The sequence below is a fragment of the Pongo abelii genome, chromosome 20 (assembly GCF_028885655.2).
Source record: "Pongo abelii isolate AG06213 chromosome 20, NHGRI_mPonAbe1-v2.0_pri, whole genome shotgun sequence".
NCBI classification, from domain to species: Eukaryota; Metazoa; Chordata; class Mammalia; order Primates; family Hominidae; genus Pongo; species Pongo abelii.
In genome coordinates this window covers 10704297-10731129 of record NC_072005.2, presented here as the reverse complement: position 1 = coordinate 10731129, position 26833 = coordinate 10704297, and the positions used below count along the sequence as shown (strand labels likewise).

Here is a 26833-nt window from a genome sequence, read left to right as displayed (position 1 = left end):
GATGGGAGAATCACGCTCTAGGGAAATCTGCTGGTGTGAGAACCCCAACTCCCCACTCCATTGAGCCTCCAGATGGCGAGCTGCAGCTCCAGCACAGACACGAAGCTCCCTCCAGCCACTGACGGTCCGTGGCTGGGGTTACCCAGGCCTCACCTGCCCTTTCTTTTGTAACTGGGTTATGTGTTCCACCACAGGCACGTCCCTACAGAGGACATCACTGCTGTACTTAGAACTACACCAGAATCAGGGAGCAGAAAAAGCCTGCCTATTTTGTGGTGGATTCCCCAAGACCAGAATGGGCACTGTAAGCCCCTCTGTAGACGGTGGGAGCCTGGAGCCTGGTGGGACACTGGGTCTACACAGCCCAGGGGACCAGGAACCAGCCTTTGCTGAGCATGAGTAAAATGTCTAGAAGCCTGGAACTGGACCCTCTCTAAGGACCAGGGACCATCCTGATGGCCCACCCTGCTTTCCCAAGAGCAGGAATAGAGCGGGGAAACCTGCCCATTGCACTGCTGGTGGGTCAGACACCCAGGCCTAAGACGGGCGCAGTTTTGTTTTTCTTTATTTGTCTACATTCAGCTTAATTCAGATGTACTGCCTGAATGACCCAGACATAAAAAGAAACCCCCCACTCTTTCCCACTGGTTTTTAAAATAAAATCTTCACTTATAAAACTGAAACACTAAAGCATTAAAATACACAAAGCTCGTTTAACTCACTTCACAAAAGCATTAACAAATGACGTATCCCTTCCGTAACTATTTAAAGACGAACTGAGTTACCACTAACACGAAGTGTGAATAGACAGAGGGATACTGAACTGCAAGAACTCAAAAACTCTACCCAGACAAAGCTGTAATGGTAACTAACAAACCATTGAAGACACGGAGTCCCAAACACGGCTAAATATGGGTCACAGGACGGGCCACAGGGTGACCCGCTGCACCTCACGACACAGCAACGTGGACGGGGTGGGGGCGGGGGCCTGGAGGGCCAGCTGACATGTTAACTGTGATGCATAAAACTCGATCTTCTGATGGGGAGTAAGTGCAGAAGGTAGAACTCTCCGCCCCGTGGGGGCTTATCTGTACTGGTAGTTCATGCTGTGGTCTGCGTTTCTGCCATAGCCGCCTTGTGAGGACTGGTAGGAGCTGGGAGGGCCACTGTAGTTCTGGCCGGACCCCGGGGAGTTGTAGTTCGACTGTGAGTAGCCTCCTAGGAGAGAGAGTGGTGGGTTAGAGCCGAGGGGCCCAGCCAGCAGGGCTCAGGTTAGGCAGCCCACACCCAAGCCTCGGCCAGGATGCAGGTGGGCAAGACTTGTGGGCTCCTGTGCGGCTCTGCCTGCCTACCACACGTCACTGGATGAGGCTGGCACCAAGACTCTGAGAGGTGGGACCACTGTGACCCTCGTTTCTGGGAGAAGCTACCTGAGCCCAAGGCTGAGCTACTGGCCAGAACCGGGGGAACAGCTGTTTGGCCTTGGTGTCACCCACATTTCACACAGGTACCAGGGGTTAAGCGTGGGGACACTGCTGCCTCTCCAGCTGCTCCTGAAAGCCTTAGCAGCTGCCAGTGCACCCGAGTGCGTGTTCTCACAGGGCCCACCTGCCACTGCAGCCCTGCCCATGCTGCTGTCTGCTCCCACCAGGTCCATATCCCGCTTCACAGCAGCTGCCAGGCCCCCCATGCTGTGCCACCAGGGGCTCCAGGCCCACCTTGTTTGCCTTGGTATGAGGAGCCGCCCCCAGAACCTCCGCCGTAGCCCCCGTGTGACCCTGGGTTGTAGGATGCCCCGCCTGAGCCGTAGCTGTTCCCGCCGCTTCGGCCTCCACTACCACTGTAGTCTGGGGGAGAGAAGACAGGATGGTTAAGGGGCCCCAGGAAAGACACACCTTGGGCGGCCCAGGGGCCTTGTGGTGTGCCTCAGACGCGGCCGGCCCCTGGCCCAGACCCTGGGCCTCTAACTCTTCTCCCTGCCTGCTTCAATGTCGCACATCAGCCCATCAGGTAAGTACCAAGGTCCAGCTGCAGCCCTGCAGGGTCACCTGGCCCTGGGCTGGGCTGGTCGCCAAGCTCCAAAGCCCTGCTCTGGGGTGCCTTCCCATCTGCTCCCGCAGCCCAAACTTCCCAGCAGCAGCTGAGGAAGTGCTCGAGACCCCAGCAGCCGCCTCTCCTCAGCCAGCAGCACCAGACACACAGCACCCCCTTCTGACCCACCAGCACAGCCTCTGTCAAGTCCCTGGCCTGCTGCTGACAGCTGCTGGGTCCCAAGGACACACCTACTCAGCCCCACTGGGTCACTAATGCAGCCCGGGCCTGCTGGGTCTGCGCATGAGGAAGCGGAAAGGCGGTGGCGAAGAGGTCAGGCTCTTGCAGGGGCTGGATGCAAAACTCTAGAGCAAGTCCCAGGAAGTCACCTTGCAGCCTCACCCACAGCCAAGGCCTCGAGACAGAGGCCTCAGCTACCCTGCCTTCGGAGAACACACCAGAGAGAGTGGCGGAGACGGCACCATGAGGCCCCATGCCCCACCTTCCTAGCACCCGCCCGCAGCCAGCACCACTTGTTCTCCTCCTAAGGCCCTCAGCCAGAGGTCCGGGCAGTGCCGAGCTTCTGCCACTCCGTGGGCTGCACTGCTGGGGCCTGGACCCTGGCCCGGCCGAGGGGCTCTGGAAGCCAACTCACTGAATTTGCTCTCGTAGTTGTAGTCGGATCCGCCCCCGCCCCCGGGAGAGTTGTAGGAGTTCGAGTAGGAGTAGCTGCCTTGTCCATGGTTATAGCCTTTCTGCTTGCCCTGTGGAGGGCCATAGTTGCTGTACGGGCTCTGGTTGTAGGACTGCTGCTGGCCCTGGTGGGACTGGTAGCCCGAGCCGTAGGAGGGCTTCTGCTGGCCCCCGTGCGGCTGCTTCTTCCCAGCGTGTTTTGGGGGCACCGGTGAGTTGTAGTTGTCACCTTGGTAGTAGGAGCCATAGCCGGAGGAGCCACCACCGCCCCCGCCGCCACCGCCACCGGCATTCCCAGAATGCCCTCCGTTGCTGTAGAACTGACCTAAACAGGGAGGCAGTGGGTCAGGCGGAGGACGGGAAAGGGCAGGGGGAAGGGAGGGAAGGGCAGGCGGCAGCCATAGGCCCTGAAGGCTGACCCACAAGCCCGGGTCAGAGGCAGCAGGACAAGGAGGGAGAGGAGCAGTGGCTCCGGTCCTTAGCACAGCCGTTTGGGCTGGCCCAGCCTTCAGCTCCACTCACCCAGCAGCTGATGACAACAATGGGGCTTTGCCAAGCAGCACGCGCCAGCAGCTTTTGCAGCGGATGTCAACATTACAATGAGATGGACTCCGAGCGCGGGACGACATTCACAGCTAGCTGACGGCTACCCAGAGATCCCCAATGGTGACAGGAAAAGCAAAGCCCCAGAGAAGCAGCGGCCACCCCCCTCCTCCCTGCTATGCTGGGAACAGGCTCCACAGGCACAGGCCTGGAGGCCCCTAAAAGATGCTGTTTAAAGAGGCCCCTGGACCGTCATCATCCTGAGAAGACTCAGACTGGTCTGAGCTGGTTTGGTTCTTGGAAGACAAATTAAGACTCAGTCAATGATGCAGGCACCTCCCTTGCGATACTCATGCAAGCATGTGACTCAGGATGTGAGCAAGCCCCAGCCTGGCTGGCGGAGGGCACTGGCCACAGCTGGGGCAGGAAAGCCGGGTGAGGCCTAGACCTACAGCCCTAATGACTCCCGAAGCCCCTTCCTTGTCCCCAGCACAGCTGCTGGGTGCAGGTGAGGCTGAGCAGCAGGGCTGAGAGTGTGCAATGCAGCCACTACATTCTCAGCTGCAAGCTGAAAATGCAGCAGCGAGACCCCACTTCTGGTCACTAGGTTTGTCAATACACGGCCCTGCCAGAGGCTCGAGTGGATCAAAGGGGACGGCACTGGCTGAGGGAATGCTGCACCCCAAGCCTTGCAAGGGAGCCCCACACAGGGAGTCTCCACAGTGGGTGTGGGAAGGCTCAGAGGGTGGGTGAGGCGGGAGGCTGGGTCATGGTGGTGGCTCTCCAGCCAAGCTGGCCAACGCCCAAGCGCTCAGCAGGCGCAGCTGAGTTCCTGGGCTCTCAGAGTGGGTCGGCTTGTGAATGCAGCCACCTTTGCCCAGTCAGGCTGCTCAGACCTCCAGGCCCAGGGTGGGTGGGAGGGAAGGGGAGGCTCCCACGCTGCCTGTCCTTCCTTCCCAGATTGAGGACACTAAGGGCCCACCGCCTCCTGGGTAGGGTAACTGGGAGTCCTCATGTGCCTCCACCCACTGGAGATGTGTACCCCACGCTGGTGTGGTGGGCTGCCTGCATGACAACGTGGACAGAACTATCTGCAACCTTCAGTTTGTGTTCTTCAGGCACGCCTCCTCCCTCGCCCGCCATCACAAAGCCAAGACACCAAGTGGGAGGATGTGTCCCACAATGCCAGAAAGCGAACATGCGGCAGCTCAGCGAGGAGACTGGGAGGATGGGATCTTCAGAACCCCCCCCACCAGGACCCACACCCCACAGCCCCACAGCCCCAGCTTCCCCAGTGTCCTGCACTGAGCACACCACCTCGCCCCGCCTGAAGCCGGGAATGAATGAAGACGCAAGGGCCGAGGGCTTGTTACTTTCACATGTATTGATTAAAAAAAAATAAAGGGGAGGGGGAGTTTTCAACGTCATTCAGGATAACTATTTTCCTGGTATAAAAAGACATTATTCTCAAACAATAACTTTCTAAAAAAAAAATACATCATGCAATCAAAGTTTTAAAAAGTTTCACTGAATGTTTCAAACCTCTGGGAACAAATCATGTAGTAACCATTTTGACCAGTTTTTGCCTGAATAAACGCAAAATCTTGCAAGTCAACACAGATGCAGGCTTTGCTGCAAAAAGAACCGCTGATCAGAGCCAAAACCAGTTTCCAAGGAGGGCACCTGCCAGAAAACAGGGGCCTCAGTAAAGAGCCAGAATGACTCCGTGTGTTTGCACAGACAGAAACTTCTATGCCTTTGGAGTCTATGGCAGCTGCACACCCAGCAGCACCACCGCTGCCCAAGCAAAAGCCAGTCCTTTACTGGAGAAGCAGGGAACATCACGGTTCTTCCTCCTCAATTACTTTTAAAGTCCCATTAAACTAAAAAGCAACAAAAAAATCCAGAATCCCATGCATCTGCAGCTGTAATTAAGACTTGCAAAATTTCACGTCATCTACCCCTTAAAGCCTGTCTGTTTCTTGCACTAATAATGGAAGCACAGTTTTGATACCTTTGAGAGTTCACTCTCTAGCTAAACCAGCCACAAAATATCGCATTCCCAAACAAGAACCCACCAGAGCATTACAAGAGGCGGGAGAAGTTAATTCAGCGCAATATACAATTCCCCACATGTTCCCAACGTTTTAACATGCTCGTAATAAGAAAAAAAGCCGGTTTCTCTGGATTCAGATGTGGTGAAATCGTTTTCGTCACTGTCAAAGGCATCAACCAGATTTGGGAGTTTGTTAAAAGGTTAAAAATTCATACAAAACCTGCTGTAAATTAAGACAAAGGTAGATTAAAATGCGTCATTGTCTGTCTCTTTAAATAAAGTAATGCTTTCCATAAAAAGCAAAGGTGGGCTTTTGCCTTGATGCCGAACAACGCTGTCTCTAGAATTCTGTGCAATTCTGCACAAAAATACATTCTCTGAAAAAATTGTTTTCCACTTATTGTGAACTTCAATAGGACCAAGTTCAAAGGCAAATCACGACAAAAACTGCCATTGTCTTAAATTCTGCAGGCTAAGAGTTTCAGACAAGCTGCGGTGAAAAGCCACGGTTGAGAAACCCAGTGAAGCACAGGGACACAGCACGGACACTTTGGGTTTTGGAGTTGGAGGAAATTGGAGTAAAAAGTTGATTTTGTGTGCAATACTTTTAGACGCTCTAGGAAGACCCAAAATCATGATAGCCGTAGCAGTCTGTGAAAAAGTCACCTACAAAAGGGGGAGACAGAGCAGAGAGAAGAAATTAGAATTCTTTTGAAAAAGGGCACAGAGCGCCACATTTGAAATTCATGTTTTAGATTTCTCTGCTCCTGTAACCCCCCAATGAAGGCTCCTTCTCAAGACAAGAGCTGTGCACTGGCCGGAAAAGCGTATTCACAAGATTGGTGCTTCGCATGGCTTAAAGCAGAGAAATTTAAAATTTTAACTTTTAAGGAACTTTGCAGTTACACGAGTTCGTGTGTTAACACAATCAATCCCACTGTGGGGCCGGGGAGGGGGGGGGGGTCGAGGGCCGTCTGACCTAATCACCGCAAAAAGGTGTGTGCCCCTTCTACAGCCTCCTCAAGGCTGCTCTGGCCACCCTTTGCTAACTCAGGCCCAGAAGCTACACTGCGGCTGCTTCCCAGGTCAGACAGACAGAAACGCACACTTACTGTAGCCTGCTGTTGCCGAGTTGCCTCCGTACCCATAGCTTCCATACCCAGCGCCTGGAAAGGGAAAGACAGCATTACTGGGGTCCAGCAGTGTCTCCAGCCCACCCCAGGAGCCTCACACATTTGTTCTCAGAGCATGCACGTGGGGAAGGCGGGGACCGTGCAGTATGAGGGCCCTTACCGGCATTCATGTAGCCTCCATGGTTGGCGCCACCAAATCCTCGCCCGCGCCCTCGTCCCCGGATGTTCCCGCCTCTTCCCCGCCCTCGAAGGTTGGGGGGTGGGGGCACTTCGTTGTGCATGGGGCCTCCCATGCCGAAGCCAGGGTTATGTGGCTAGAAGAGAACACAGGGAAGTGACATTCCCTTCGTGCTCACATTGCAGAAGAACCCATGCCCAGGCCAGGAGGTTCAAGGGCCACTGCTCACCTTAGCAGCAAATTTTGGTCCCCCTCTGACAGGTACTGGGGCTCTCTTCTTTTTGTTGGCATCAAGGGCGAGAGGGGTGTCAGGGAAAAGCTTTTCTAGGGCAGCAAGAGCAGCGTAGGCCTTTGCCACCTTTTTGTTGGAACCAGCACCTTGAAACTTCTGTCCATCCACTTCGACCTGGAAAGTGCAGACGGAGATGACTCAGTGCCTCCCTCCAGGGGCAGGGGGACCCCAGGCCTCCCCATGGGACCGCCCCAGCAGGTAGCTTCAGGCCGCGCACCTCCATGACGAAGCGCTTGTCGTGGCTGCCCCCAGTCTCGGAGATGAGCTCGTACTTGAGCCCACGCCTCTTCTCGTTCAGCTCCATGACTGGGTTCTTGCCGTGCTTTGTCAGGATCGGCCCCTGCTGTTTTACGTTCTCAGGGAAAACAGAAAAGAAGACCGACAAACTCAGCTATGGGCATTCCAGCCACATGGGAAGAGCGGCAGGACTGAGGCAGGGCCTCTGCTCTTCATACACTGCCAGCCCTTGCCAGAGAGTCTCCACTGACTCTAGTGAGGGCCTTCCAGCAATGTGCCCCCTCCCTGTGCCTCCCCTCTGAACAGCACGTTCTCAACCTAAGGCCACCCCAGTGTAGCCTAGGATGCTGGGACAACATCCACAAGGCCCTCCCCGACATGGCTAGGAGGGCAGCACCCAGCTTCCTGTGCGGACTTCTGGCCTGAAAGGTCCACTTTTTGGGGCAAATTAACAAGGACCAGTAACCACCTCACTGACAGGACACATGACTGCCTGCTCTGTCCAGGCAGTCACTCCCAGCGCCCACCATGTGCTCACCTCGGCAGTGGCATCTGAGGGAAAGGCCGCGCTAGGGGTGGAGACAGCTTCTACCACTGGGGCGGGGGCCACCACTGCTGGCTTCGCCTCAGTCTCCTCAGCCGAGTCCTCCCCCTTGCTTGAGTCCCTGCCTTCAGCACCCGTCGGCAAGCCCATGTCCTGTAACACCTGCAGAGGTGGCAAGACCCCCAAGGTCCCAGTGAAGCAGGGCTCAGCCCAGGAGCCATGCATGCAGGGCCTCCCCATGGCCTACAGACACCCACCCGGGAAGCCATCTGGAGGAGGGCTGTTTCCTTTCAGCTCCTGCTCCCAGGAGGCCCTAATGCCCCAATCATGTTTGGGGACCCCTCTGTCTGCCAGCCACAGTGGGAAGGCATTCTTGCCACATGTGACTTGGCAAATACCCGCCATCTGACCATGTGTGTTTTTAGGATCTACATGCCCTCCCTGAGAGACAATGGCTCAGAAGGGGCCCAAAACAAAGACCATGGTTCTGCTATTAGAAGACAGTGACGCTGGCCACACTTACCTTAACGGCCACGTGTAGCTTGGCTGTCTTTTTGGAGGGCCCAGAGGCCTCGAATGAATTGCCATCAACCTCCACAGACATGGTAAAGATGGGGGCATGGACGGGCCCAGTCTGGGACACCAGCTTGTACTGCAGCCCTGGCTTCAGCTGGTTCAACCGCATCAGGGCATTCATAGCTTGGGGGGGCTCTGCCTTCTCCTCTACAGAGAGAATAGCAAGGTGGCTCTGGATCAGCACGATGGCAGGTCTCCATGAGAGAGAGCTCTGCCAATCCTAACCCCCAGGGCTGCCTCTGTGGTGTAACACAGTGGGTGGGGCAGCCACACAAACTGAGCCCAGCTTGCACCTCTCCTGTGGCCTCCAGCTGTAGCACCACTATCCTACTCATCTTCCACATCCCCAATCATGCCTCATCATTGTTAAAAGGACTCAGAAATCACAAGTGAGAAAAATGAAACAAAAGCAGGCGTCCCATAGCTTCAGGGTGAGCCTTCACAGGACCAGATGGATAAAGCAGCAGCACTAGCGGAGGTCTGCACCTTCCTGCTTTTTTACCTATTTAGCTTCTAAAATTTTTCAACACTGATTTTAAGCAAGGTCTCAACTCTGTTGCCCAGGCTGGAGTGCAGTTGCTCACTGCAACCTCCGCCTCCCAGGCACAAGCCATCCTCCCATCTCAGCCTCCCCAGTAGCTGGCACTACAAGTGCGCCACCACACCCAGCGAATTTTTGTATTTTTTGTAGAGACGGGGTTTCGCCATGTTGCCCAGGCTGGTGGTCTCAAAACTCCTGAGCTCAAGCGATTCTCCCGCCTCGGCCTCCCAAAGTGCTGGGATTACAGGCGTGAGCCACCGCGCCCGGCCTGTACCTTTCTTCTGAATCTTCTTCTTCTTTTTGCTGGGCGACTTCTCCTCCCCGTCCTCCTCCATTGGGCGTTTCATGGGCGTAATGGCATAGGTGGTGCTTGGTGGGATCTGAACTGCAAGGAGAGAGCAGGGCATGGCTGGGAGATGCAGATGGTGACTCTTCCTGGAGCCCCAGCCACCAGGCAACTGCCGCAGGCTTACCGGTGTAGTCCACTGGGTTTTCATTCTTTGGTTTCTTGGGCATCTTGGAAGGCAGAGGGTCCATGCCCAGGACTTTATGGAGCTGGCCGAAGGCAGCGAGCCGCAGTGCGTGCTGGAGAAGGGGAAGAGGCTCTGACTCAGCTGCCCTGTGCTCCCGGCCATGGAGTGTGCACTCACTACTGCCTTCTGAGGAGGGGCAGAGCTGAAGGGCTGCTAATGGTCTCCCTTACGACAGCAAAGGGTCCCCCACCAGCCAGGGGAGAGCCTGACTGCTCAAGCCCAGCCTTGCTGTGGGGGAAGGCCAGCCTGTGACCACCCCCCTTCCAAAGGAATACAGGAGACCCCAACCTGGGGACTGGTTGCCACACGGAGCCATGTGGTGGCCTGCAGGGGAAGGTCCCCGGAGCAGTCCGCACAGCAAACACATCTCCCAGCGCCACTCACAGTGTCTGAAAACAGCACTCGAGCAAGCCAAGGGAGGGGGCAGACGACAACCACGCATGGCACCAGGGGAAAGAAGCAGCCCAGATTGGGGCGCCCTGTATCAGACACAATCCCTTTGCCTTCAGTCCCCGACCTGAGCCTACGAGTCCAGGGGCTACCCTGGGAATACCCAGTAATGGAACTGGAAGCCAGTGATTACAGACTGGGTCAGGGCGCACGTTGGCAATGGCGATGACTATACCTGCGCACTCTGTGTGATATCTTCCCGTTGCTGTCTGTCTAGATGCCCAATAGCATCAGTGGCTTCTTTTTCACAAGGGTCATAAATGCCAGAACCATCTGAAGGCAGGAAACAAGGAAGATATGCAGAGGATTATCTTTTAGCATCTCTGAAGAGGTGTGCTGGCTGAGGGAACTAGGTGTGTTACCCCCCGCGCCCCATCCACACCCAGCTCTGGAAAACATGCCTAGCTCGGTGACCCACTCGGCGTCCAGCCCTTGACAGAAATAATTCACAAGTGTCTCAGAGCAAGAAAGTCACGTGGGAGTGGGTCACCACTGCCCCGGATCCGCCCTCTGAATGACGGCTGCGGACCCGGTCAGGGCTGGATATGATGGTGCCAGAGGGTAGTCACATGCTTCAGCTCTAGGGGGTGGACACGGGGCTGCTACTGTCCTAACCCAGTCAGTGTACCCGCCAGGAGGCGGCCTGGAACCCTGTCCTTTCCCTGCAACCTGCAAAGCACAAGGCCCCAACCTGGCATCACGATGCCCGACGCCAGGCACTCCAGCACTCTCCGCAGGGCCTCGCCAGCACCCATCGGTCTGTTGGCCGTGCCAATGGATTTCTCACACAGGAGCTCGAGAGGCTGAAAGGGAAGAGGGACAGTGAGCTAAGAGCCTACATGATGGGGCTGGCCGCCACTAGGGAGCTGTCACTGCATGAGTGGGTCGGGGCACACGTGGGACTCATAGCCATCCAGTCGGGTAAAGTCAAAGCCTCAGGGCTAAGCCTGAGCCAGGGCACCTAGGACAGGGGCCTTCAAGGACCAGACATGACATCCTGCAGGTTGTGTGAGCTCAGAGACCAAGCTAAGGTTATAATGTAGTACCTCATACTTAAAATCTAACCATTTATTTACAAATATAAAAACCACCTGAACTGCAAGCTGAAAAAAAAGGGGGGGCAACTGGCAAGAACTGGTCCTGCGTGAGAGCATCTACAAACCTTCCCAGAGGGATCATTCCCATCTCCTGGTCAGCCCCCTCCTGGGATTGAGCTGTGCGACCCCTGCAGAGGGCCCCGACCCACACTGCCCTAACCCCAACCCCAGGTGTGGCAAGCAGGAGCAGCTAAACAGGCAGCTCTGGAGAGTACACACCAGCCACACGTCAAGGGACCACTCCTGCCCCGTGACCATCAAGTGTTCCTGGGATATCCAAGAGACTCTGCACACACCACCCCCAGTAGCCACAGCAACATGCCTTACCCAGCCTCGGAGGGGACCCCAGGTGGGCACGCGAGTGCACAGGTCCCTCAAGACCCGGATCACAATGACACAGGACTTCAGCCCATTGGCTCTGGCCTAGGGGAACAAAACACAGGATCTTCAGTCTGAGGCACCGCCCAGGGCACAGGTCAACATGAACAACACAAGTGTCACGGTGCTGCTTTGCCAAGGGTAAACAGTCAACACTGGCGACCACCAAGGGTGTGGCCAGCCGCAATGTCACTACGTGTACAAGAGAATGTTACTCTTAACACAAAGCAGCAGCAGCAGCAGCAGCCCACCAACTCAGTCTCAGCCTCTTTTGGGGTCGAATTTGTTGAGGTGCACTCCTTTAGGACCTGCGCAGCCGCAGGTGCTAAGCTCGGCACGGCTATCGTCAATGTTAAGGAATCTTTATTAGCCAAGTTAAAACTTAGGAATTCTCTACCAAAAGACAAATAGAAGAACAAAATGCAAACCTGGAACCACTTGGCGTGTCGGAGGGACGCCAAGGCAGCAAGGCATTTCTGCCTGTCCAGAACGTCCGGGGGGTCGTTGACTGATAGCGTTTCTATTCATGGATGGAATAAGAAGACAAGGCACAGTTTGACCAAGGGGTTTCTGTCAGGTGGAAAGGGGATGTGGCAGCTTTCTAAAGGGCAGCTGAGTTTCCCAGAAGCTGAATTCATCTCCACCCTGGACCAGGGAAGGAGAAACTAGAGCACATTGAATTCTGCCCTGTGAGGAAATTGTAAAAATTGGAGGCCCCCTCCAAAAATAAAAAGAAAAAGAAAAAAGAAAGAAAAAGAAAAAATAAAACAAACATAAAAACAAAAGTGGGGAGTTATTCTAAAAGGAATAATCTCATGAGGGAGGGGAGAGATAGGTGGAGCCTATCTTCTAATCCTCTTCCCTTGCCTCCTCCCCATGTTCTCCCAATAAATTAGCTATGCTAAAATGTTCAATAGGAAAAAATTTAAAAAGGCCGGGGGAGAGGAAATGAACTCCCTCTCTGCATCCCACAACAGCCATCCCAAGGCATCTGTGGCAAAGGGGACCAACTCCGCCCACCAGGCGGGACTGCCCTAGCCCCAGCCCTTGACAGAGAGAGTCCTGTTGGTCAAAGGTCCAGCGTCCCTACGTTGATCAACTAGAAGGGCTTTGGTAGTCGGAATCAGCTATGAGAACCAAAGGTAAACAGCAACAAGGGCGCTATGTCAGCCTATGCTGCGGCCAAGCGGAGCGTTTGTCTTCTCTGCCATCTGCACACCAGGGGTTTGGATAAGGCCTGAAGACAGGCACGCGAGGGGCGGGCCATGGACTGTGAACACATTATTAGCGTGAGGTCCAATGATGTGGTTTGAAAAATTGGACAACTGTTTAAAACTTTATCCAAAACTCTGTATCAGCTCTTTGTGCTTCTGTCACTTTAGATGATGAAAGAGCCATGACAGAGGACAAATGAAGAGGCCCTCAGCTCAGCTGCAGCACAGGCTGCTGGTAAACTCCAACGTGGTGCTCATGCAGAAACCGTCTGGTTGTCTCATCTTTAAAACCATGGAATCTCCAGGGACACTTCTCCACAGCCAGAGAATGGCTCCATAGAAAAGCAACTTCCACATTCATGTTTGAGAACGTTCAAGGATGAAGATAAAGGAAAATGGTGCAGTCCCCTATGAAAAGTGCTACTCACTTTTAGTGCGACCGTTTTGTCAAACTCCCAAGTACTCAAAGCCAACGGGAGATGTGATCTCAGAGTAAAGGTGGTCAATCTACACCGTATACCAAAGCAGTCTAAAACTGAATAGCACATTTGAATAGTGAGGGAACACCACATTTTCAAAGTCCTGCCGGCCTGTCTCGGCCTCCCTACCTCCAGCTAATACTTTCTCCATTTCTTCTCTGACAACAGGGGATGTCAGGTGGATGGTCAAGGACAATGGAGGCTCTTTTGTGTTTTTTATCACAATCGCAGCATCGTCGACAGATTGCAGTATTTCGTACTTGTCTTCTGTTACAGCCTAAAAAATAAAATGTAACTTTCAAAACACTTTCTCCTCAAAGCAATCAACAATTTTATCTGGCTCCACCTACTCCTGCAACAGAAAGGCCAACTTCTTGAGTATGATGTCCCGGAAGTGATTTCACCTGGGATGTCAGGATCTCTCTAACTGACCAGGTCTTTGGCCACGTTTTGGGTACTCGAAAGAGGGCTAACTAGTGAAAGAAGCAATTTCCAAATGGTGCTTAAAAATGCAATGGTAGGGCCGGGCACGGTGGCTCATGCCTGTAATCCCAGCACTTTGGGAGGCCGAGGTGGGTGGATCACAAGGTCAGGAGATCGAGACCATCCTGGCTAACACGGTGAAACCCTGTCTCTACTAAAAATACAAAAAACTAGCTGGGCGTGGTGGCAGGCACCTGTAGTCCCAGCTACTCGGGAGGCTGAGGCAGGAGAATGGCATGAACACGGGAGGCGGGGCTTGCAGTGGGCTGAGATCACACCACTGCACTCCAGCCTGGGCAATAGAGCGAGACTGTCTCAAAAACAAAACAAAACACAACAAAAAAACAAACAAAAAAAAGCAACGTTAGGCCAGGTGCAGTGGCTCACGCCTGCAATCCCAGCACTTTGGGAGGCTGAAGTGGGCAGATCACCTGAGGTCAGGTCAGGAGTTCAAGACCAACCTGGCCAACATGGTGAAACCCCATCCCTACTAAAACTACAAAAATTAGCTGGGCGTAGCGGAAGCGTGTAGTCCCAGATACTCAGAAGACTGAAGGAGGAGACTCGCTTGAACCTCGGAGGCAGAGGCTGCAGTGAGCTGAGATCGCGCCACTGCACTTCAGCCTGGGTGACAAGAGTGAGACTCCGTCTCCAAAAAAAAAAAAAAAACAAACAAAAAAAACCAACGGCCAAGAGTTTAGGATCCAGGAGGAGACCCTCCTTTTGCCCTTTAGTAGGTGATTAACTTTGGATAAATCACTCTCATACAGACTCTAATCTGTATAATGGACTTAATGACACGAACTACGACACAAGGCTACTGGAAAGCCTCAACCAGACACTGCAGAGAAAGCGGTGGACACTGCAGAGTGGGCATCCAGCCACTGCTACTTCCACGCTGGAATGAGCAGCCAGTGTAGAATAAAACCTGTGTGCAGTGAAATAGCCAGTGTGCAGTATCCTATGATGCATCTAAAAGTATGTACTTGCTGCAAATGCACATCTACAAGGACACTCACGACTATCTTCATTCTTGATACCACCTTCTATAACTTGACAAAGAAAATTCAAGCTTTTGGCTGAGGGTAGTAGCTCACACCTGTAATCCCAGCACTTTGAGAGGCTGAGGCGGGCGGGTCACTTGAGGTCAGGAGTTCGAGACCAGCCTGGCCAATATTGTGAAATCCTATCTTTACTAAAAATACAAAAATAGCCTGGCACGGTGGCAGGCGCCTGTAATCCCAGCTACTTGGGAGGCTGAGGCAGGGAGGCAGAGGCTACAGTGAGCTGAGACTGTGCCACTGCACTCCAGCCTGGGGGACAGAGCAAGACATAGTCTCAAAAAAAAAAAAAAAAAAAAAAGAAAGAAAATTCAAGCTGAAGGAAGTTAAGTAAATATGTTGGGAGGAGAATAAATACATTGAAAAATCTGAAACAGATTTCTCAACCTCAGCACAACTGACCTTCTGGGCTGGATAATTCTTGGTTGGGGGGACTACTCTGCACATGATAGGGTGTTCAGCAGCATCTCTGGTCTTCACCCATCAGGTGCTGACAGCACCACAGCACCCCAACACCACATTGTCAACAGACACTGCCAAATGTTATCAGGGGAGGAGAGTGATTCACCCCTCTTAAAGAACCACTAAAAATGATTTTAAAAATACCTATTATTTTCATCTTTAAGGAATAATTAATGGCCAGGCTCAATGGTGCATGCCTGTAATCCCAGCACTTTGGGAGGCTGAGGCAAGCAAATAGCTTAAGGCCAGGAGCTCAAAACCAGCCAGGACAACATAATGAAACCTCCTATCTACAAAAAATTTTAAAAATTAGCCAGACATGGTGGCACATGCTTGTGGTCCCAGCTACTCAGGAGGCTGAGGTGGGAGGATTGCTTGAGGCCAGAGGATTGCTTGAGGCTGCACTGAGCTGTGATCGCACCACTGTACCCAAGCCTGGGCAACAGAGCAAGAGACCCTGTCTCCTTTTAAAAAAAAAAAAAAAAAAAAGTCAGGAGATAGAGGCCATCTTGGCTAACACAGATGAAACTTCACCTGATGGGTAAAGACCAGAGGTGCTACGAAAAATACAAAAAATTAGCTGGGCGTGGTGGCAGGCGCCTGTAGTCCCAGCTACTCGGGAGGCTGTGGCAGGAGAATGGCATGAACCCAGGAGGCAGAGCTTGCAGTGAACCAAGACTGCGCCACTGCACTCCAGCCTGGGTGACACAGTGAGACTCCATCTCAAAAAAAAAAAAAAGGGACAGTTTCTCACAAATGTTTTTACTGTAGAAACATTTATGACAATTTACTTAATATCCTTGTTAGATAAAGACAAGAATAAAGTTAATTTAAGAATTACTACTATGGACTGGGCGCAGTGGTTCACGCTTATAATCCCAGCAGTTTGGGAGGCCAAGGCGGGCAGATCACCTGAGGTCGGGAGTTCGAGACCAGCCTGACAAACATGGAGAAACCCCATCTCTACTAAAAACACGAAATTAGCTGGGCGTGGTGGTGCATGCCTCCAATCCCAGCTACTCAGGAGGCTGAGGCAGAAGAATCGCTTGAACCCGGGAGGCGGGGGTTGCAGTGAGCTGAGATCGCCCCACTGCACTCCAGCCTGGGCAACAACAGCGAAACTCCGTCCCGCCCCCACACCCCCGTCTGCCAAAAAATTACCACTATGGGCTGGACACAGTGGCTCATGCCTGTAATCCCAGAACTTCGGGAGGCAGAGACGGGCATAATACCTGAGGTCAGGAGTTCGAGACCAGCCTGGCCAACATGGTCTCTACTAAAAATACAAAAATTAGCTGGGCATGACAGCAGGCACCTATAATCCCAGCTACTCAGGAGGCTGAAGCAGGAGAATCACTTGAACCCAGGAGACAGAGGCTGCAGTAAGCCAACATCGCACCACTGCACTCCAGCCTGGGTGACAGAGCAAGACTGTCTCAAAAAAGAAAAAGAATTACCTCTATGCTGATGTACCCTCAAAAGAAAAAAAAAGAAAAGAAAATTATCACTAGAAAAATTTCACAGCTTCATCTTCAATAGCTCCGCAGAAGTATCTAATGCATTTACATTAGCTCCATATTTTAAGCCTGATCTTTGTCCTGAACCCAAAATCGTCAGTCCCATGTGAGAGAATACAAATCTGCATTGTGAAAGTAAATCAGGTTTTTCTTTCTAAGGAATAAGATTCAAAGATTCAAAGGCTGTGGTGGCTCAGGCCTGTCATCAAGAGTTCAAGAACAGCCTAGGCAACGTGGGAAAACCTTGTATCTACACACACACACACACACACACACACGCTACAAAAAATAGCTGGGTGTGGTAGCACACACCTGTAGTCCCAGCTACTTGGGAAGCTGAGGTGGGAGAAACACTTGAGCCAGGGAGGCAGAGGTTGCAGTGACCCCAGATCATGCCACTGCACTCCAGCCTGGATGACAGAGCACGACTCTGTCAAAGATTCACAGATGCTTGTACACTTCTTTTTTGCTTAACCTATAAATAAATTCAGGGGGACTGTGTACTGAGGAGGCAACAGCGGGCAGAGGTTCTGATGCCTCCCAACAGCCCAGCCGTGGGTCTTGGGATACATTCCTCAGCTGCCCTGCAGCTCTGTCACATCATCTGTCCCACTTAGAGGAGGATGAAAAGCACACATCAAGAGCACATCTGGCTGAGGGCCTGACTTTAGCAACCACTCAATAAACAGAGGCCATTATTTATGCAATACTTTCACAATGAAACAAATAAATGGTTTTTTATTAAAAAAAAGATCTTTTAGCTGGGGGTGGTAGTACATGACTGTAGTCCTAACTACTCAGGGGGGTGCAATGGGAGGATCACCTGAGCCCTGGAAGTGGAGGTTGCAGTGAACCATAATTGCGCAACCACACTCCAGCCTGGGCTACAGAGCGAAACCTTCCTCATCTTAAAAAAAAAAAAAAAAAAAAATGGCCGGGTGCGGTGGCTCATGCCTGTAATCCCAGTACTTTGGGAGGCCGAGGTGGGCGGATCATTTGAGGTCAGGAGTTCAAGACCACCGTGGCCAACATGGCGAAACCCCATCTCTACTAAAAATACAAAAATTAGCTGGACGTACTGGCATGTGCCTGTAATACCAGCTACTCGGGAGGCTAAGGCAGGAGAATCACTTGAACTCAGGAGGCAGAGGTTGCAGTGAGCCGAGACTGCACCACTGCACTCCAGCCTGGGCAACAGAGTGAGACTCCATCTCAAAAAAAAAAAAAAAAAAAAAAATTGTGTGTGGTGGCTCACACTTCTAATCCCAGCACTGTGGGAAGCTGGGGGCAGGAGGACTGCTTGAGGGCAAGAGTTTGAACCCAGCCAGGGCAATACAACAAGAACCCATTTTTATTTATAAAATAAAAAATAAACATACAGAAAAGATTTTCAGCTGGGCATGATGGCTCACACCTGTGATCCCAGCACTTTGGGAGGCTGAGGTGGACGAATCACCTGAGGTCAGGAGTTAAGAGGACAGCCTGACCAACATAGTGAAACCCTGTCTATACTAAAAATATAAAAATTAGCTGGGTGTAGTGGTGCATGCCTGTAATCCTAGCTACTTGGGAGGCTGAGGTAGGAAAATTGTCTACCTCAGAGGCAGAGGTTGCAGTGAGCTGAGATCGAGCCACTGCACTCTAGCCTGGGCAACAGGGCAAGACTCCGTCCCAAAAGAAAAAAAAAATTCTTTACATTCAGCTTTCGATCCAATGGAAGAGATAACAACTCTGCTATCTATCTAGCCATCCATCCAATGGAGCCTAGACGTGAAGTTTATGCCCAATGACCTCGGACTGGTGCAGCCTGGCACACAATAGGCACGGGGTCCTTATGATCCCTGCAGTCAGGTTCCACAGAATCTCAGTGGCTTGGTGGTGTCCTGCTTGTCACCTACTGAGAAGGCAAATGCACAGCAAGTGCCAGGGCAAGTCTGGCATGTGCTTCTTGGAGCACGGCCTAGCAGGACACTTCTTCCTGGGCCCCATATCCTCAACCAGCACGCCTACCAACCCCGCCACCCACCTACCCGGCAGTGGTGGCCACACTTACAGCAAGCTGGATGGCCAGGTTGTCGGCCACCTTGTCCAGGAGGGCGGTCGTGGGCTTCTCTTTACACAGCAGCACCAGCTCCAGATCCAAGTCCCCCTTGAGTAGCAGGCCCTTTGCCACCAGGCCCACCCGCATCACTCCCCGCAGGGTTCTGGTCATGTGCTCTGTCTTCTGTTCCCTGAGGGACAGACCAACACCCAGCTCAGTGAGGAATTCAGTCGGACCACAACCCAGAGGTCCCCAAAGAGGCTGGAGTTTCTTAGAAAACAGGTGCCAACCTCTACCCTGGCTACCCTAAAAGAAAGAAAAGGACAATGGAAGACCTCACTTACCCGGCCCCTTCTTTACTGTCGTCCTCTGGGGGCACATCCATGTTATCGGATTCTGCCTGCTCACTGCTACCCTTTTCCTGCTCGTCTATCCAGTCGGACACAGCTTTGAGTGCCCGCTCCGTGTGGGACACCATGTTCTGGACTGCCTCCAGCTCCTCTTGTGTTGGATAAACGGAAGAATGCTTTGCCATCACATGGCGGTCATCATTCACAAAAATTCGCATTGGACGCTAGGGATGTGAGAATTAAGTTAAAAATGATGTAAAGAGAGCAAGCAGCCCAACATTCATCTTTTAAGCTGCACAATTCAGAATGATGCTGTATCGTTCGTGTGTAAAAGCGAAGCCTGCAGGAGCACAACTGAAGGACCAAGGAGGGACAAGCAAACTGAAAAGCCGTTGTCTCTGGGCAGTGAGAGTAATGGGGCACTGACTTTGTTTCTACAGTATCAGAATGGAATACAGAATAGATAATACTACTTTATAATCCAAAAGGTCTAATAAAAATGGTAATGGAAACAAATGCTTTGGAAAAGGCTAGAAACATCTCTGTACATGAGTGAAGAAACAGTATCTGTGATCAAAAACAAACTTACCATTTTTACTTCTGTAGTGTCTGGAAATCAAACTTTTGCTTATCTTTTCAAATTGCGATAGATTTCCTTGGTGTTATCAATACTTCAACTCTATAAGATCAGAAAATCTTTTTAGTTTCATATAATTTATAGGAGGATTCATTTTAGCAGCTAGGTACACAGTAGCAAGAATGACATGTGTGCTGCCTCATGAAGGGCCTGTCAACACAGTAGGACACATCTTTATTTCCAAGTAACCACTGCTAAGCCAAGGCATTAACTACGTTAACACCCTAAAAATGAAAACAGATGGTTTCTAGAAGCCAGAACTGACTTCAGGCCCACAAGCCACTCAGATGGTATTTTACTTCCTTCTTTTTAAATCTTCCTTTACATAAATATGCCTATTTTTACAAGTATGAAAATATTAACAGGTCTCCAAAAAACACTACAGGTAGAAATGCTCACATCAGGCTAGGCACAGGGGCTCATGCCTGTAATCCCGCCACTTTGGGAGGCTGAGGCGGGTGGATCACTTGAGGTCAGGAGTTTGAGACCAGCCTGGCCAACATTGTAAAACCCCATCTCTACTAAAAATACAAAAATTAGCCGGGCCTGGTGGGCGCCTGTAGTCCCGGCTACTCGGAAGGCTGAGGCACAAGTATCACTTAAGCCCAGGAGGCAGACGCTGCAGTGAGGAGATCTCACCACTGCATTCCAGCACGGGTGACAGAGCAAGACTTCATCCCAAAAAAAAAAAAAAAAAGATGTTCACATCAAAACCTTGGTGCTTGGAGAAGGAAAAAAGAGGGAAGGAGCTCTGACCTCTGATGGTAATGAAGAGATGGAAGGAAGAAAGACATGTGACAAAGGGTCCCAAAAGGCATCTGTAAAATGAAAAAGAAAGAACCTCCCAAAAAGTGAACATTTGAAACATCAGGTGGACGATGACAACCACATCAGGTTCAACTCTGAAGAGGCTGAGACAACTGAAGTGCATGACAGAATTCTTCAGGACAAACGAAGCCATAATTACTATTTCGGTCTCAGTATCATGCCGACTCCAACCTACTCAATTCCCACTCTACACAAACAGTCTGGTCCATACTGAAATCTTCCAAATGAGTAAACAACCAAAAAACCCCATCAGCATAATACACACCAGACGAATCTACCCCCCACAGGCAACTGCCAGCCCCTTCCAACTAAACTAGTTCCGAGCCAGCAGAGCAGGCTCAAACCTGAAAGGCCCAAGCATCAAGGATAAAGTCTGACATACTGCCAAAACAAGAACTTCCCAAAATACCCAGGACTACCTAGCAAATCTAACTGCAAAATTTAAACACCCCAAAGTTAAACTTTAAAATCTAAGGGTGCTTGAGCGAGGTGGCTCACGCCTGTAATCCCAGCACTTTGGGAGGCTGAGGTGGGTGGATCACTTGAGGTCAGGAGTTCGAGACCAGCTTGGCTAACATGGAGAAACCGCATCTCTCCTAAAAATACAAAAATTAGACAGACGTGGCGGCGTGCACCTGTCATCCCAGCTACTAGGGAGGCTGAGGCAGAACAGCTTGAACCCAGGAGGCAGAGGTTGCAGTGAGCTGAGACTGCGCCACTGCACTCCAGCATGGCAAATAGAGTCTCCACCTCAAAATAAATAAATGAATAAATAAAACTGGCCAGGTGCGGTGGCTCACGCCTGTAACTCCAGCACTTTGGGAGGCCAAGGCAGGCAGATCACGAAGTCAAGAAATTGAGACCATCCTGGCTAACACTGTGAAACCCCATCTTTACTAAAAATACAAAAAATTAGCCGGGTATGGTGGCACACGCCTGTTGTCTCAGCTACTCAGGAGGCTGAGGCAGGAGAATCGCTTGAACCCGGGAGGCAGAGGTTGCAGTGAGCTCAGATCGCACCACTGCACTCCACCCTGGGTGACAGAGCGAGACTCCGTCTCAAAAAATAAATAAATAAAACCTAGGGGTCGCCAGGCGCGGTGGCTCACGCCTGTAATCCCAATACTTAGGGAGGCCGAGGCAGGGGCATCACCTGAGGTCACGAGTTTAAGATCAGCCTGGCCAACATGGTGAAACCCTGTCTCTATTAAATATACAAAAAATGATTCGGGTGTGGTAGCACATGCTTGTACTCCTAGCTATTCAGGAGGCTGAGGCCTGAGAATTGCTTGAACCTGGGAGGCGGAGATTACGGTGAGTCGAAATCACACCATTGCACTCCAGCCTGGGTAACGAGCAAAACTCTGTCTCATTCAAAACAAAACAAAACAAAACAAAAAAACCCTAGGGGTCAAATGATGCCCCTGCAGAGCCCAGCAACAGGACATGATGGGGTCAAAGGCTTCATGTCAGGGTAGGGATGCAGGAGGGAGGGAGTGTGAGGGGGCATGGGATGAAAAGGGCAGAAAGCCAGTCCCTGGGCTCAGTGGCTCAACATGCCTGAGACTCACACCATGGGGCGAGCCACTCGATCGATTGCCCAAAGAAAGCTTCTGCACAGACTTCGACCTGAAACTCCACTTGCCCAGCCACTAGCTTCCTTCTTGCATTAGCAACATGGAAGTGGCCCCTCTACTCTTGGCAGGACTATGAAAATGAAACAAGTCAACCTACTTGAAGTATGCAGCACATATCCCACAGACCTAACAATTGGTACTAGATCCTACTACTGAAAAAAATCTGCCTTCCCAGGCTGCAGTGAGGGCCAGGCGTGAGTGATATGTGTGCAAAGGGCATCCTCTCCTCCACCACCCATGTCTCTTCACCGAGCCAGAGTCAAGCTCCACAGGGCCTTTTTTCGCCAATGATTCTGCCAAGCCCGTTCCCTTGGCTATGGTTTCCCTGGATAGTCGCAAGGACACTGGGAATCTTGTTCATGAAGTGAATCCTTATGAAGGAATTATAGTTACTTCAGTTAGGGGTGTAATACTGTGGTTGTGCTGGAAAGAACCAACTTTAACTGTTCCACACATATTTAAGACAAATTTATGGCTGAAATTATATACCTGGTATTTGCTCTGAAATATACCAGGGAACAGAAAGTAGAGAAGGATGAGGCCGGGCGTGGTGGCTCACGCCTGTAATCCCAGCACTTTGGGACGCCAAGGCGGGCAGATCACGAAGTCAGGAGATAGAAACCATCCTGGCTAACACAGTGAAACCTCATCTCTAATAAAAATACAAAAAATTAGCCGGGCATGGTGGCGGGTGCCTGTAGTCTCAGCTACTAGGGAGGCTGAAGCAGGAGAATGGCATGATCCCGGGAGGCAGAGCTTGCAGTGAGTGAGCAGAGATCGTGCCACTGCACTCCAGCCTGGGCAACAGAGCAAGATTCCATCTCAAAAAAAAAAAAAAAAAAGAAAGTAGAGAAGGATGAAACAAGACTGTAGAACACTGACAGCTGTTGAAGCTGGGTGATGGATACTGTAATTCTGTTGTGCACGTTTTAAAAATTCCATAATAGATTTTTTGTTTTTAATTATTTGTAGAGATGGGGTGCCGCCATGTTGCGTGGGCTGGTCTCAAATTCCTGGGCTCAAGTGATCCTCCCACTTCAGTCTCCCAAAGTGCTGGGATTACAGGTGTGAGCCACGATGCAAAGCCAACACTTTTTGTTTTTTTGAGAGAGTCTTGCTCTGTCGCCCAGGCTGGAATGCAGTGGTGCGATCTCGGCTCACTGTAATCTCTGCCTGCCAGGTTCAGGCAATTCTCCTGTCTCAGCCTCCCTAGTAGCTGGGACTACAGGTGTGTGCCACCACACCTGGCTAATTTTTGTATTTTTAGTAGGGACAGGGTTTCACTATGTTCACCAGGCTGGTCTTGAACTCCTCGACCTCCTTGAACTGGGGAGATGGAAACTGCCATGAGCCGAGATTGCGCCACTGAACTCCAGCCTACGTGACACAGCAAGAGAATGTCTCAATATAAATAAATAAATAAAAATATAACAACAACAAAAACCTACTGAAAGAAGCTCCTGGGAGAAGCGGATCGTAATCTGCAGCAGGGGATATACCAAGTGAGCCTGGATCCTACTGGAGCGCCAGAAAGCAACAAAGCACTGGTGACTATAGCAGTCCTGTCCTGAGGACATCGGAGCTGACTTGTGAGGTGTCCCACTGGCTACATTTGGGACAAATTCAAAAAGAATCATGCTTCCACCTACATAAAGTTCTAGAATAAGCAAAACTAATCAGTGATGGGACAGCCTCTGGGGAACGGTGGCAGGGATCACATGGGAAGGGGCCCTCCCAAGCTTTCTGAGATGAAGGTTACATTCTCCCTCCTGACAAGGGTTGGGTATATGCAGTGGCCAGAATTCACTGACTGGTATACTAAAGATCTGTGCATTATTTAAAAAGAAAAAAGAGGCTGGGCATGGTGGCTCACCACGTTGGGAGGAGCACATGTAGTCAGGAGTTCAAGATCAGCCTGAGTGAATCTACAAAAAAAATTCTTAAAGAAAAAAATGAAAACCTAACTGCAAATAAATACTAAATTCTTGTTAGCATGTAGAGGGAAGATTACAACTTTCTGCTATTTAGTTGGAAATGCTCATAAAAATAAAGTGAGGCAGGAGCAGTGGCTCACACCTGTTATCACAGCACTTTGGGAGGCCAAGGCACTTGAGCACAGTAGTTCGAGGCCAACTTGGGCAACATAATCAGACCTGGTCTCCAAAAATTTTTTTTTAAATTATCCAGGTAGGCTGGGCATGGTGGCTCACCTGAGGTCGGGAGTTCGAGACCAGCCTGACCAACACGGTGAAACCCCGTCTCTATTAAAAATACAAAATTAGCTGGGCATTGGTGGCACGTGCCTGTAGTCCCAGCTACTCGGGAGGCTGAGGCAGGAGAATTGCTTGAACCCAGGAGGCGGAGGTTGCAGTGAGCCGAGATCACACCATTGCACTCCAGCCTGGGCAACAAGAGCGAAACTCCATCTAAAAAAACAGAAAAAAAAAATTAGCCGAGTATGGTGGCACCTGCCGTTAATTTCAGCTACTCAGGAGGCTGAGGGAGGAGGATCACTTGAGCCCAGGAGATGGAGGCTGCAGTGAGCCAAGATTGTGCTACTGCACTCTAGCCTGGGCAAAAAAAGTGTGTGAGACCCTGACCCCCACCACCCCAAAAAAGAACTGTAAATAAATATTAAATTCTAGTTAATAATATGTAGAGGGAAGTCTTGCAACTTCCTGCTACTTAGTTTGAAATGCGTCATCAAAATAAAGTGGCCAGGCGCAGTGGCTCACACCTGTAATACCAACACTTCAGGAGGCCGAGGTGGGTGGATCACCTGAGGTCAGGAGTTCGAGACCAGCCTGACCAACATGGTGAAACCCTGTCCCTACTAAAAAAACAAAAATTAGCTGGGCGTGGTGGAGTGCACCTGTAATCCCAGCTACCCAGGAGGCTAAGGCAAAAGAATCGTTGGAACCAGGGAGGCAGAGGCTGCAGTGAGCTGAGATCGCGCTATTGCGCTCCAGCCTGGGCGACAGAGCAAGACTCTGTCTCAAAAAATAAAAATAAAATTAAATTAAAAAAACATACATATACATATATATATGTGGCCAGGCATAGTGGTTCACGCCTATAACCCCAACACTCTGGGAGGCTGAGACGCAAGGACTGCTTGAGCACAGGACTTTGAGATGGCACTGAGCTATGACTGTACCACTGCACTCCAGCCTGGGCAACAAAAGTGTAACCCTGTCTCTGATCAATCAATAAAGTGAAGAGTGAAAAGAATTATAAGTGGATGGACAAATATGTGAAACACAAGCAGTTAAATGCCCACAGCAAAACCTAGGCTGTGTATACAGGTAGGTGTTCATTATATTTTTTATTTTATTATTATTATATTTTGAAGCAGAGTTTAATAACTCTCGTTGCCCAGGCTGGAGTGCAACAGCGCGATCTCGGTTCACTGCAACCTCTGCCTCCCAGGTTCAAGCGACTGTCCTGCCTCAGCTCCCAAGTAGCTGGGATTACAGACATGCACCACCACACCTGGCTAATTTTTTTTTGTATTTTTAGTAGAAACGGGGTTTCATCACATTTGTCAGGCTGGGCTCAAACTCCTGACCTCTCAAGTGATCTGCCTGCCTTGGCCTCCCAAAGTGCTGGAATTACAAAGGCGTGAGCCACTACGCCCAGCTTAAATTTTTTATTATTATTTTTTTGAAACGGACTCTCACTGTGTTGCCCAGGCTGGAGTGGAGTGGCGCGATCTCGGCTCACTGCAACCTCCGCCTCCCAGACTCAAGCGATTCTCCTGCCTCCGCTCCCGGGTAGCTGGGATTACAGGCACCTACCACCATGCCAGGCTAACTTGTGTATTTTTAGTAGAGATGGGGGTTTCAACATGTTGGTCAGGCTGGTCTCAAACTCCTGACCTCAAATGATGTGCCCACCTCGGCCTCCCAAAGTGCTGGGATTACAGGGAGTGAGCCACTGCGCCCGGCCTAAGTGTTCACTAAAATTGTATCACCCTTTTTTGTATGTTTGAACATTTTCAAAAGATGTTACTAAAATAAAACAGATTCAACACATTAAATGTATATATATCCATAAGTACATACAGATACTTCAAAAAAAAAAACTAATTTCCCACATTAGAGGTGTTTACATCCAAACTTCATACTCTAAAAATTGTTAAAAGACTAAAGTTCACCCCCAGTTGATACAGACAATCTATAAAAAAAAAGCCATGTGACACATTAGAGAGTTAGAGGTAGAAAATCACCCCACTGTCAGGCGCAGTGGCTCACACCTGTAATCCTAGCACTTTGGGAGGCTGAGGCGGGCGGATCACGAGGTCAGGAGATCGATACCATCCTGGCTAACACCGTGAAACCCCTCTCTACTAAAAATACAAAGAAATTGGACAGGAGCAGTGGCTCACGCCTGTAATACCAGCACTTTGGGAGGCTGAGGCGGGTGGATCACGAGGTCAGGGGATCGAGACCAGCCTACCCACATGGTGAAACCCCATCTCTACTAAAAATACAAAAATTAGCTGGGCGTGGTGGCGGGCGTCTGTAATCCCAGCTACTCGGGAGGCTGAGGCAGGAGAATTGCTTGAACCTGGGAGGCGGAGGTTGCAGTGAGCCGAGATCGCGCCACTGCACTCCAGCCCAGGTGACAGAGGGAGACTCCGTCTCAAAAAAAAAAATGCAGAAAAATTACCAGGCGTGGTGGCAGGGGCCTGTAGTCCCAGCTACTCAGGGAGGCTGAGGCAGGAGAATGGCATGAACCCAAGAGGCGGAGCTTGCAGTAAGCCGAGATCGCGCCACTGCACTGTAGTCTGGACGACAGAGTGAGACTCCATCTCGAAAAAAAGCCACCCCATCAACCACT

General features: G+C 51.0%; 1 protein-coding gene across 13 annotated transcripts in view; it reads right to left on the bottom strand.

The window, feature by feature from the left end:
• Positions 1-549: 549 nt before the first annotated feature.
• The window catches only part of ILF3 (interleukin enhancer binding factor 3), a 35240-nt gene continuing 8956 nt past the window's right edge, over positions 550-26833 (bottom strand). For 3 of the 13 annotated variants that reach the window (XM_054539662.2, XM_024236957.3, XM_054539663.2), the window contains 19 exons: positions 19479-19568; positions 18884-19113; positions 18552-18729; positions 13105-13252; positions 11711-11802; positions 11232-11327; positions 10499-10610; positions 9983-10080; positions 9298-9409; positions 9099-9209; positions 8231-8430; positions 7702-7869; positions 7144-7281; positions 6864-7040; positions 6617-6770; positions 6436-6489; positions 2687-3049; positions 1719-1847; positions 550-1218 (listed from right to left, as the gene is read on the bottom strand). In XM_054539662.2, coding sequence (XP_054395637.1) covers positions 1085-1218; positions 1719-1847; positions 2687-3049; positions 6436-6489; positions 6617-6770; positions 6864-7040; positions 7144-7281; positions 7702-7869; positions 8231-8430; positions 9099-9209; positions 9298-9409; positions 9983-10080; positions 10499-10610; positions 11232-11327; positions 11711-11802; positions 13105-13252; positions 18552-18729; positions 18884-19113; positions 19479-19481 — 2697 coding nt within the window. In that variant the 5' untranslated portion in view covers positions 19482-19568 and the 3' untranslated portion in view covers positions 550-1084. Of the gene's footprint in view, positions 1219-1718; positions 1848-2686; positions 3050-4633; positions 5990-6435; positions 6490-6616; positions 6771-6863; positions 7041-7143; positions 7282-7701; positions 7870-8230; positions 8431-9098; positions 9210-9297; positions 9410-9982; positions 10081-10498; positions 10611-11231; positions 11328-11710; positions 11803-13104; positions 13253-18551; positions 18730-18883; positions 19114-19478; positions 19569-20282; positions 20345-26833 lie in introns of those variants that run through there. The other 10 variants (XM_063719932.1, XM_024236959.3, XM_054539664.2 and 7 more) reach the window with 10 other exon arrangements.